This window comes from Pezoporus wallicus, unplaced genomic scaffold (genome assembly GCF_028554395.1).
Source record: "Pezoporus wallicus isolate ANWC-B61680 ecotype Strahan unplaced genomic scaffold, APGP_CSIRO_Pwel_v1 contig_4722, whole genome shotgun sequence".
NCBI lineage: Eukaryota > Metazoa > Chordata > Aves > Psittaciformes > Psittacidae > Pezoporus > Pezoporus wallicus.
This window is the reverse complement of record NW_026641840.1, coordinates 7113214-7126486: the sequence shown is the minus strand read 5'-3', so window position 1 is coordinate 7126486 and position 13273 is coordinate 7113214. Positions and strand designations below refer to the sequence as shown.

Genomic DNA, 13273 nt, shown 5'->3' with positions numbered 1-13273 from the left:
GCTGACTACCAAAGACCATAACTAAGTAATATAAACCATTTCATCAGCAGAACCCTACAGGACTTTCAGTATCAGTTTTTCAGTAATACCCATACAGCTTCAAGCTGTGAGGTATACAAAAAATCCCCACACACCTCACTCAGTGTCCAGGGTTCAGCTGTAACAGTTATTTTTCTTCTTCCTAGCAGCTGGTGCAGTGCTGTGGTTTTGACTTTAGCCTGAGAGCAACACTGATAACACACTGATGTTTTAGCTGTTGCTAAGTAATACCTACTCCAATCATGGACTTTTCAGTCTTATGCTCTGCCAGTGAGAAGGGGCACAAGAAGCTGGGAGGAAGCAGAGACAGGACTACATCACTTGTGTTTATTGGTTTTGGTTTTTTTTCCCTTCCTTTTTAGTTTTATATTCTCTCCCCTTGTTATTTCCCTTATTATTATTATTATTATTGGTGGTAGCAGTAGTGATTTGTGTTATACCTTAGTTACTGGACTGTTCTTATCCCAACCTGTGGGAGTTACATTCTTTCATTTCTCTTCCCTGTTCTGCCTGGAGTGGGGGGGAGTGCTAGTGGCTGCATGGTTCTGAGTTACCAGTTGGATTTAAACCACGACACTTAGACTTGGGGAGCTGAAAAAGCATGAATTCAAGACCATAATTTGACTGCTTTTTCTCCTCCTCTCTTTCACCAGATGGATCATATGAGCAAAGCTTCTGACCAGAACAGAAGCTGTGAAGATGACAGCTCCTAACCTCATGATTGAGATACTGTAAAGCGTATCAACAGGAACACATAAACAAAAACACAGGAACCAAAAGCTACTTTGCATTCTCTGATCTAGAGCTGCTAAACAAACTTTTCCTGAGACTTTCCAGGAATTTCAGGTTTGACAGTATAAATTAGGCCTGTCTGCCTGGAACAGTCTCTCTTACTGAGGCTATTTCCCCCTATTAATCACCAGTAAGAAGCAGATGCAATACATTGTGCCCTAAGCAGTACATCGGAAAACTGTATTAACCAAACAAAATAATGCAGAAGCATGTAAGCAGTGCAGAGGACCAAATTTCTAGCATTACTGTTCTCAAAAACTATTTATTTAAAATTGAGGCAAGCCAGAAAAAGAAATAAAAATGAATGGATATGCTTTCCAAGTACTGAAGGGACTTGGAGGCACCATCAAGGTACTGAATTAGATGGTTCACTGGGGCACAGTGGGGAACAGTATGTGAATCATTGCTGTTAGGCACTCTTTGCCTATAGTAGCTCAAAAGGCAAAATATGATAGCTTTCACCCTGGGCACCAGGAAAATTACAGTAAGTTGACCATGCAAATTACTGTGTGGATTTTAACCTATTCCATACTAGTGCTTATTCAAATCTCAAAAGCCACCTTATATTTTGAAAACAGTAAAAAATTTTGCAACTGGAAGCAGTGTACAGATTCTAGCAATCAGATATACTGGTATGGCTTTGTAAGGAAATAACTCATAGTCATATCCTGATAACTTCTCCTCAAGCCACCAAAAAAATTCTATGGAAAGACGCTTGTTTCACATTGCATAGTCATAGTTCAGTGATAGGACTGCAAAACACAAATGATGTATTTCAAAATTCATTATTAGGGTTCTGTATCAATTGAAAAATTATCATAGTGACATATTAGTCTTTTTATGTAGAATTAGCTGTTATGCTTAAAGAATACATAGAAATTGATATTATAGGATGCTTCCCATAAGTTTGCCCATGATTCTACAATTCTGTTTTTCCTGCAGCAAGACAGCATTTAAAATGGAATAACAAAACATACTAGTTACAGGCTTTATCTCAACAAACCAAGGCCAGCTCAAGCAACACTGTTCCTGCCTCTGAAATCAGTAACTGACATGCAAAATAGCCATTTTTGAGAAGGCCAAGACTGTAACACAGACCACTCTTTACGAGGTCTGTGCAAGCTGGGCAGTGACTTTATATAACAAAGACACAAGTTATAAAGCAAGATGTTTCAGCATCCTCAGCAAAATCATTACATTATTTTTAGCAGCTAGGTCCCATCTTTTTCTGCTGAAATAGAAACCAGAGAAAATATTAATTAAATGAAGGCGAGTGCAGTAATTCTGAAGTGTTTTCCTTTCAGAGATTCAGCTCCTGAGAACAGGAAGTACAATTCAATATTTACTGTTAAAAGTTTAGAAGTTTAAACAGGATACTGAGAACTCTGTCTCCATCTACAATACAGCTATAGCTGGAAAGGACAGACCTACCAACCCAACATGCTACATACCCATATTTCTATAGGACACCTGCCAAGGAAATGGAGAACACTTGGAAGGACTCAAGGAGGAGAAATGGCAGTGGTTCCCCAGGGCTAGGTCACCGAAATCCAGCAACAAGCTGGGTATGTCAGCTCCAGCATCTTCCTCACTCTCTTCCTCCCACCACTGGGTTCTGGGTTACACCAGGACCTGATACCAGCCTCAGCACTGCTGCAGGGCTGCAGCAGCATGCAGCCCAGCATGCAAGCTGGATCTCAACAGTTTACAAGCCATAATCTAGCTTCTCTGGGTTTTGTCCTGGATGACTTTTTTTGCTTGCACCAAGGGAAAAGTTTTGAATAGCCTATGAACTTTGAAAATTACTGACACTGAAATGCCAGACTTGAGTTACTCCAAAAGACCTGCCTTTGAGAAGATGAGTTCCTACTACATACTGGGGCCTACTAAAATGTTTTACACTGCAAATCATGCTCAAATACTATTGGTTTGTAAAAATTGTATCCAGGCCCTAAAGATTAACTCATCATCTTATTGCTTTGAATTGAAGTCAGCCCTTTAATGTAATGAAAACATTTCCTGACAGAAGTACGTCCTAAGTCTCAAACCTGGGAGCCTCCCCAAAAATGGGAGCCTGAATTCTCAGGACACTAGGATCCAAGCAAGCCAGGTGGGTTATGAAAGCTAATGAACTATGGAAGGCAATACCTAGGCATTCCTACAGCTGTTGCTCTTGACAGTCCGTGCCTCTGCCGCCTTCAAGTTAGCTTCACTTTGCTCTTGCTCCCTTCTCTTCCTCCATTAAAAGGTCCATGAGCCACTTAAGAATTTCAGAGCATAACATGATTAACCCTGTATACTTTCTACTCAAGGATTTACTATGTTGTTCTGATTTACCTCAGCATGCAACTGGCTTCCGCTTGTTAGACTATGAACTATTGAAGGGCACTCCTCCTACTCTAGCTTTGTGCAGGACCTTGCATACTTGCACTGCAAATTTGAGCCTCTTCGTATAATTGTTGCACATCCCAATCCAACTATCCATAATTTATGTCTTCATTGTGAAAATAAAACTGGACAAAAGCCAGATTCCTGAGTTGTTAGGAAAGTTTTGATACTTTCACATCTTACAGAGAGTTTTCAGTAGACTGGAGCCAAGAAATTTTAAGAATTCTTCCAAAAGTAATTCCAGTTCTTACAGAATCGGTTCAGTGCCCTCTGGGCTTAAACTGCCATTTGGGTCACAGCTTTAGCTTCAGAGCCTACCTGGCCACAAGCCGATTGTGGTTGTTTTAGCTGAACACAACGGATCAAGAGCTTAAATGGAAGCAGTTCTCTTATGATGGTAAAAGTACTAAAATACTTCGGTTTTGCAAAATCAGCAAAGTTAACAAGCTGTCTGGCTACTCTGGCAAAGCCTTCTATTCCAATAGCAGTAAAGTTATTTTCCTAATAACTGGGGTATCAGAATTAAAAGGTTTTCACAAGCTTCCTTTGGCACATGAATAATAATAGTCTTCAATAATCTGAAGCCTGCTATTACTATGGTCAATGCACATGAACAAATTAATTTGGATTTGCTGAAAAGACCAATAGTCACGCATGTTAATTATTTAGCTTATATAGAAAGTGGCACAAAACTCTAGAGATCTGGTGTATAACAATTTTTGCCCAAATTACTTGCCTGAGTTGTGTTTCAGTAATTTGAGCTACAAATGTTAAGCACAAAGTTACAAAAATGTGTTTTAGAAACATCAACACTATTTTCCTTCTCAATGAAGTACTCACAACACCCACACTATTTTTCTTTGAGCTTTCCACACATGGGGAAAAAAAAAGGAGGGAATAAAGAGAGAAGAGCCAAATAGTACATTTTCATTAGTTTTGGTTATTTCTGATAAGAGATCTGATACGAGGGGGTGATCTCACATAGCTGGTGCTCATTATTTTTTTCATAAATTCAGTTACCCATTTAATTAAGCCAACTGTTAGTAATAACATATGGCTGAATGAACATAGAATCTGTAAGTTAGACTTTTTCTCAACAGCTCCCTTCAAAGGTGACAGCTTTGTGTGCCAGTTTATCTTCAGCAGCTTGCCATGGATTGTTTAAGAACAGGTGGACATGACTCCTGTGATATCCAAGGAAAGTTCACTATTAGGAAATGCAAATTACAGCCAATTATCCATAGAAATACCACATACTTCCAACCAACCTGTTAACAAAAACTACACCAAAACACTAGTAGTAGTGAAACTCTGCTATGTGATCACATGCATAATCAAAAGCAGTCCAAGGGAATACTCAAAGCACAAATACTCAAAAGAAGATGACAAGCAGCAAAAATGCAGTAATCGTGTATACACGCACTAGCAGATATGCATATATACTAGGAGAACAAATGCACTCTTAAAGCTCTGTCATCAAATTAAAGGAGAGTTACAGTAACATCAAGCAGATCTAACACAGTCATCTTGTGCTGGATTTTAAAATAACACTTTTCAAATACAATTTAAGACAGCATTGAAAAAATGCCATTGCAGAATTAATAACTTTGCATTCAAACAAGGCAGCATTGAGTCAGGTATTTTGAAAAAGTTTAACAGGCACAAATATTTTTAGATTCCCTTGGTAGTCTCAGCTCTTTACAATGCAGAAGGTTGCTCTACTGGATTAGCCATTGATGTGCTTTGTAAGACTTGAAAAACTATTTAACACATAAGCCCCACCTCCCTAAGCCAATAGCTGCATTCCCAACATGAACAATGCCCATACCTACATCCATCGGTAACAGAAATAGGATTTCTCCCATATCTCGCTTTTATGTCCTATTACCAATTTAAAAAACAAAATATAAAAAAACACCAAAAAGTTGCTAGAGGTTGATATATCTGCATGATTCTTTCATCTCCTTCTCATTCCAGTGATCCATTTCCACAGGGCATGGGCCATGATTAATCCAAAAAGCTTCCAAGAGATCATTCTGAGCTGTTGCAATAGCTCTGTTAATTGCAAGGCACTCCACAGTGAATATTTCTTCTCATGGAAGTACCTGACTAGCAGTAGTAGTTGATTCTCCTTCTCATGTTTCTGAGAGACGTGGCTCCTACTGACACTAGAGAGCACTTATTTGAAAGCAAAAAATGTCATGAAACCATTAACATGTTTAAATACACGGGATTTTAACTCCCTTTGCAAAAGCTGCATGAGTTTGAGGAATCTGACATAGCCTTTCTATGGCAGCTGATAGGTGAAAAGAGTTACAGCTGTGCCTGTAAACATAAGCTTTTGGTGATAATCCACCAGAACTGCAAAAGCCGCTCCGAGTTCTGTGTGAATGAGTTTGCCCTGAAACCACATTTCAATCTCAGGATAATTCAATCAAAAGACTTTTGACCTCTCCCATCAGAAGCAGGCTTTCTGCTTCCTACTCAGCGGTGCCCTGTTGCTCACTGCTTCCCTTCCTCTCTGCTCCATTAGAAGGCTTGGAGGAGCTGTTAGTCCTATCACATAGCACAGTAAATCTCCCCAGCCAACAAGAGCACCAAGGAAATAGGCCAGGTCTTTGTAGACAGCCTCATCAAAAATGCAGGGAGATGCTCTGAACACCAACAATTTCAGCTATTTCAGATCTGGTTTATTCTTGTTCTTGGTCAATGGCCTGTCTACAACACAAGCCTGGCTCCATAGGCAGAACCTAAGTATGGACAGCATCATCCCTCTCAGGAGTTAGGAGGAACACAGAGACACTAATCAAATGTGCAAGGATCAATTCTGGAAAGCAGATGGAAAACAGTGAGGTATTCAGGGCTTTCTCCATCCTGGTCTTTACTGCCAAGATTTGCCTTCAGGAGACCAAGTTGCCAAGACCAGTGGGAAAGTCTGGTGCAAGAAAAATTTACCCTTGATGGAAGAGGATCAATATCTAAACAAATTGGAAAAAAAAACAGGTTGATTAAACCTGACAGGATGCACCCAGGAGTACTGAGGGACGTGGCTGATGTCATTGTGAGGCCAACCTCAATTATCTTTGAAAGGTCATGGTGTCTGAGAGAAGCTCCTGAGAACTGGAGAAAGTCAACTATCCTTCCTATCTTTCAGCCTCACCTCCACCATGGAAAGCTGATGGTATCCCACTGGGTACCGTTTCCAAACATATTAAGGAGATAAGGAGATTTGGAATAGGCAGCACTGACTGAGTTATGAAGAGGAAATCATGCCTTACCAACCTGATAGCCTTCTAAAATAAGGTGAGTAGGCTGGGGAATGAGAGCAGTGGATGTTGTTTATTTTAACCTTAGTGAGGCTTTTGATGCTCTCATAATACCCTCAGACAACTAAGAAGTGCAGGCTAAATAAATGACATGAGGTGGAGTGAAAATTTGCTGAATGGCTGGGCTCAGAGGGCTGTGATCAGCCATACAATGTCCAGTTGTAGGCTAGTCACTTAGCAGTATACACCTGCGTAAATAGTGCGTACTGGGCCAGCTCTGTTTAACGTTTGAACAAGAAAGCAGACTGCTCCCTCAACATGTTTGCAGATGATACAAAATCTGGAGGAGGGCTGGCTACACCAACAGAGCAACCTCAACAGGCTGGAGAAATGGGCCAACAGGAATGTCATCAAGTTCAGTGGATATGCCAAGTCTTACAGCTATTAAGGAACAGCCCCAGATACCAGTACAGGTTGAGGACTGGCCAGTGTGAAAGCAGCTTTGTAGAAAAGGATCTGGATGTCCTGGTGGACACCAAGTTGAACATGAGCCAGCAAAGTGCCCTTGCAGCAAAGAACAACAGCCTCCTGGGCTGTGTTAAGAAGAACATTGCCAGCAGGTCAAGGGAAGGTGATCCTTCCCCTCTATTTCATGCTGTTGAGGTCACATCTGGGTGCTGGGTCCAGTGCTGAGCTCCCCAGTACAAGAAAGACATGGAGAAATCAGCACTGTGAAGATGATTAAGGGACCAGAGCACCTGTCATACAAGGAGAGGCTAATACAGCCGAGCTATTCAGCCTGGAAATGAAAAGCCTGAGGAGGATGTTATCAATATGTATAAATACCTAACAGTGTTGTGGGAAGCCAGATGCTTCTCAGTCATGCTCAGGAAGAGGACTAGGGGGATGGGAAACTGCATTTGAGCATCTTTTTTTTTTCACTGTGAAACAGTGAAATCACTGAACAGTGGAATCAGCTGCCCAGAGAGCTTGTGGAATCTCCAACCCTGAAAACACTCCAAATCCAGTTGGGCACAGTTCTGAGAAACCAGGTCTATTTGACCCTGCTCTGAGAAGGGAGATTAGACAAAATGATCTCCAGACGTTCCTTACAACCTCATCCTTTCTATGACTCTGAGAAAGGATTTAAACAGAGCTATTAAAGGCTTTTACAGAAGGAAACAGTAAGAACTGGTGACTGTATTTTCTAGGTTATTCAAATATAGGGTGTGGATTCAAACTCCTGTTAATTAATTCATAGGCTCAGCAGCTAAATAAAACATATATTTCTATATATGCTTATGGTAAGTTAAAATTGCCAAGATTCTTCAATAAGCAGTTTTTAAATATATGTAACATAAACAGAAGTAAGTAACATGAGATTTAAAAATAGATTTGGCAGCTTTACATCAATCCATAACTAAAGATGTCTGCCTAGAAAAGATTACATCACCTTTGTAGATACAATGACTCTTCAAAAAGTTAAAGCTTCCAGCATAAATTATTTGTAGTGTGAATGTCTTGAATCACTTCAAGCCTAACAAGAAGTACCTTTGGGAAACTCAGCTGCAGTCACTTGGGAGTGATATGTATTATCTGAAGCTTGGGTTTTCTTTTATGGCTGTATACAGCCCCATTTTTTTGACAATGCAGTCTCAGAACAAACCAGCTTTTCCTCTTTGTTGACAGAACAGTCCTTCCATTTGCCACTCTGACAGCATTTCAGACCGTATATTTCAAAGCCATGTTCAAGTAGATTACAATCCTACTCCTGCACATTAATATCCAAATGAAGTAATCAGGCCCATACCCCTGTGGCTGAAATTATTTCACCCTGTGGCATTAATTATTTCATCAGTAAGAAAAAATCCGAAGTTCAGTGGAGGACTACCAGGACAGAGAAACTTCTCCTGCCAAAGCTGATCTACAAAACTGGTTTGGGGCTGGCAAACTGGCTGAAAATCATTATAGGAATATCACTGGCTATGAACTATCAGGTCACTGCCATACTAACCTTATGTTAAATACTGAGATCAGATATTCAGAAAGTCATCAGATCTGGTCCAAGTCTCTACCTGCCCTTCTATAAGTTTGTGAGGGGCAGGAAGGGCAGTTAGGCCAGCAGTCCAGCTGCTTGTGAAGGACATTTGGGGCTGAATGCACTTCAGCTAACTTAGAATCATAGAATCATAGAATAGTTAGGGTTGGAAAGGACCTTAAGATCATTCAGTTCCAACCCCCCTGCCATGGGCAGGGACACCTCACACTAAACCATATCACCCCAGGCTCTGTCCAAAGCAGCCTTGAACACTGCCAGGGATGGAACATTCACAACTTCCCTGGGCAACCCATTCCAGTGCCTCACCACCCTTAAGATAGTTTAAGGTGCCTGAACTTTCCGAATCAGGAGCAGTGTCCCTGGATTCTCCTCTAAAGAAGAGAGCAGAGAGAGGACTTCCAAGGACAATTCCAAAAAGCCAGTGAGATCTCTCTTTGAGAGTGGCTGTCAATGTTGACTATACAAGGAGAGTAAAGCAAATATGCTTCTAGTCCACACATTTCGGGCAGGAGTTATAAAGCTGGAAAAGATGAATGTGAGCCTTGAAACTATACACATTATATTTAGTTGACAACAAGAGAATGCTGCAAGGAGCATATAAGACAAATATTACTAAAACAAAGTAACTGTTTTAATACTTGAACATTATCTTAGCACACAATTTTTTCCAAGCAAAACCACAACATTGTTACATTGAAAAGACCTTGGTATCCTGTACCACATTATTTGCAGTCTGTGAAACAGACAGGAATACTTGAAAACTTGCTTTTTTGACATTATTCAAAAAACAGATGAACAATCAGGATACTGCTTTTCACACAGCATCCCCCTTGTGCACTGTGGTAATATCCGCTCAAATACAGACGAATGAAAACAATCACATTTCTCACCTCTCAAATGGACGAGATAACACAGAATTCAGATCAGTCTGTGTTTTTCATTAAACTGGACATGTTTACAAGTCAGATGAAAGCAATACTTGCTCAAATGACCTGCTTTCCTCTGTTTGGAAGATTTATTGAAGGCAATATAGAACCGCAACAACAGTCAATCATAGGTGGCAGACTGCCCTTTTATTAGGCATACTGAAGCCAATTAATCTAAGTGAGCTTTCTCTCCCTCCTGGAGGCATGCACAGTTAAAATGCCTTTAAAAATACTGCAACAATAAATAAAGGTGCTGAAAAAATTCATTTGAACTTTGAGAAACTATTTACAGGAACTTAAGATGCTAAGTATTAACATTCTGCATACTCTGCTGGGCAATACAATTTGACTAGATCCAAGACTTAAAAAACAAAGCTCTAAAACAAGACTTTATGGTATTGCCATCCTAAGGGATAGGAGGAAGAGAAAAGAATGCTTGCGAAAGGAGGCAAAAGCAGTAGGAACAATGAAACCTGCCTTAAAACTGAATAAAGAAGGCTGAGTTAATCAGAACTCTTCAAATAAGGTTGAAGGTAAGGTGGGCTACTGAGCCAGTCACAAATTTACAACATAGAATTAATCAATTATTGGTATTTATTTCTAGATGTCATATTATCAGTGATTTATAGGAGCTACCAAAGGCTATTTGAGGTGAAAAGCAAGTCTATAATAATCTTATCAGTTATGAAACATCAAAACCCAAGATGTCTTAATTCATGTTCTCATTTTTGCAGTACATGTGCTTCTAATTAGAACTGCTGCGATATATTCTCTTGGGAGGCATATAAGAAAAGTGAGTAACTTTTTAGTAGCAGCTTCCTCTTTCAGGGCACACGTTTAAATAATGTTTTATTCTTGGATTACCTCAAACATCCTCCCTGGATTACCTTCATCGTAAATTCAGTTGTCACCTTACCAGTTTCACAGCTGAGCCCAGTGAAGCCTTGTGGGCAGGCACACACATTGGAAGCGATACAGGCTCCTCCATTCCTACACCCGTCTTTGCAAAATGCTGCAAAATACAAAATAACAATGTATGGGTAACAGAACTACACTCAGCAACCACACAGGTTGCCATGGGCCACTGGCAGGCTGACATGAAATGCGGTCTGTACACTAATATGTGCAGAGACGGCCTTCTCCTTAAGGATGGAGGTCATTAAGAGATGGTTTATGCCCACCCGCCTCACTGACCAGATGGGCTGACAAGCTACAGAAGGAGATTAGCGTAAATCTTCTGAAGACAACATCTTACATATGTGCTCCTTCGCATGCACAGAGAAGCAGTGAAAGGCAGCATCTTCCCTAGGAACAGACACTTCCTAAGGCAGTGCTGGTCTTCTCTGCTGCCCAAATAAAGGCCTGGGCATAATAGACATAACTGAACGCTGGATTGTCTGGGTACCTAACCCCTTGATTAAGCAATTACATTGAAACAATAAAAATAGTAATTCTGTCTCAAGGGATTCTGAAGAACTTTAAAACTTTCGCTATTTACAGTTTTAAGTCAATCCCTGGATTTTTCTTTGGCACGATGCAACCTGAGAAGCTGTGCTTACATATTCTGGCGCAGCATTCTCCAGATACAGCTGTGAATATGCGTAAGCTTTAAAGAGTCCCCCCAGCAGACAAAGAAATGTAACCATTCTGAGAGAAAACATAGCTGCTGTTAAGTGCTCTGATTGCATCTACAATACAGAATCGGAAATTCTCTGGTCACAAGAAACTGCAGGTGTAACTATGCAGATGGAGGTCATCACCAACATGAAGAGTTGCTCCAGGGCACTGGTCTAGCCCTGCACTTGTAAACCAGCCACGGGAGGTGCCAGGCTTCAGGTTGAAGCTGCTCTGTGTAACAGCACCACTGATGAGGTCTTAAGGCTCATCTGAGAGAGAATATGAGTGTTATTGATTTGAGCTTTCCGCCTCTCAGTTTCCAGGCACCAGCCTTGTGGCGTGAGATCCCCAGCACTGAGTGAGACATCTAAGCTCCCCAGTGAGGGATGACACGGTACACAGGAGCACAGCTGGCAGCATCATGCATGAAAAGCTGCCAAAGGCATGGGGACAAGAGGCACATCCAGGTCTCTCTGAAGGACACTGGCATCTAAGCAAGGGCTGCAAAGAAGTACATTTCTCAGATTGCCATGAATGGGCTCAGAGCTTTCTCCTGCATACTGTCTTTTCTGTACTGAAAAAGGAGGGGGGGGGGATGCGCTTTTCTTTCACAGCACAGCCAGGAGCCCTCTGAAATGTCACACCTGCATTCAGAGTGCTTATTCAGGGAACAGAAGAGCTGAATGCACTGCTTTTAAGGTTAGGCACCTTCTCTTTGACCCGAAATCTCAATTACATTTTTGTAAGCTGACACATCTCCAGCAGAAGGATTGAGGAATACTCCCAAGCACAGCACAGGAGTAAGCTGCACTGGCAGAGCTCTCTTCTGAGAGGAGTTGCTCTGGGTTTCAGCCTCCTCAGGCTAAGACATTTTACCTTTCGCAAGAGGAGGGAGCCCAGCATAAAAGGGCATATTTGCAGGCATCTCTCCCTCTACCCATGGGTTTGACTGGAAGCAGACCAGGTTTTGTTTTACAAAGTGCACATTTATGTTAGGAATATTTAGAAAAATTATACCGTGACTCAGGTGAAGGAATCTAAGTACTAAGATCTAATCAGGCTTAGCAATTAAAGAAATTGTGGGTTGCTTAGCTTTCATAATACACAGCAGCAAAAGGTATTTATGGGATATTACCCATGTTAACTCCATCCCCTTAGGTTTTGACACCTAACAGATCAATAGGACTGAGGCACAATTTCAAGAAACACTGGGTATGCTATTGCTGCAGTTGGACCACTTCTTGCATCTGAGCCCAATAACCTGCAGCTACACTACTTTTATTTTCAAGCATCCTCTAAATCCTATGTTCAGAGCCTGAGGATTTCCGAGGATTTGGGCCCAAGCTAAGCATCACCTCCTCTGATACAAAATGCAATGGAAATAAATGCAGCGCTGTATCTCTGGGTAAACATCTTTCTAAAACTAGAAGTATAACTTTGAACACTTACAGTGAACGAGAACATAGAAAGCAAGGCACCACCTCACGTGCAGCAAAGGTTTTGTGCATGTATATCTACTGCTTTTCCCATTTACAGTAAAAAGGCATAGCACACCAAACAAATTTCAATTCATCCAAGAAAAATAGCAAGTGATTGACAACACACAACATAGATATGACAGTGCAGATCTGACAGTGTTTTCACAGCTGTAACTTTGTTGGTAACCTTGGGCTTTCTTGAATAGTGTAGCATGTATAGAAACTGTTAAATTGACACAGAAATTAAACATAATTGCTTCAAATTTTAGAGCATACTATCTATGTATGCATCATCCTCAAATTACTGTGAACACTCCCAAATGCAAAGTCATTTTATATCTGCCTGTGAAGATCTTCCTCCAGGGGCAGGACCTAAATGCCTAGCCTAGCACTTTGTCTTCTTCAAGGCACGTGCCCAGATTTGTATCAGCTATGACAAAGCACCTCATGCAGTACAAGACTGCCAAGCCCTGGGGTTTTCAGCAGCTTACCTTTGCAGATGGTACCATTTCCCGTGTAACCTGGTTTGCAGACACAGTTGTGCCCACCAACAGTGTTGAAGCAGAGAGCATTTTCGTCACAGTTATGCTGGTTTGTTACACACTCATCATGCTCTAGAAAGAAAAAAAAGAATGGGATGGTCCTGAATTTTTAAAACACAACAAGATAAAAGCTTTGCATAGGCTTCCATATTAAAAAGAGATAAAT

The 13273-nt window shown here is 40.9% G+C and overlaps 1 protein-coding gene across 1 annotated transcript in view; it reads right to left on the bottom strand.

Moving 5' to 3' along the window:
- Positions 1-13273, bottom strand: part of NELL2 (neural EGFL like 2) — a 154413-nt gene that overhangs the window by 30748 nt on the left and 110392 nt on the right. Inside the window, exons 14-15 of the mRNA XM_057425527.1 lie at positions 13057-13179; positions 10387-10482 (exon numbers count right to left, since the gene is read on the bottom strand). Coding sequence (XP_057281510.1) covers positions 10387-10482; positions 13057-13179 — 219 coding nt within the window. The remainder of the gene's footprint in view (positions 1-10386; positions 10483-13056; positions 13180-13273) is intronic.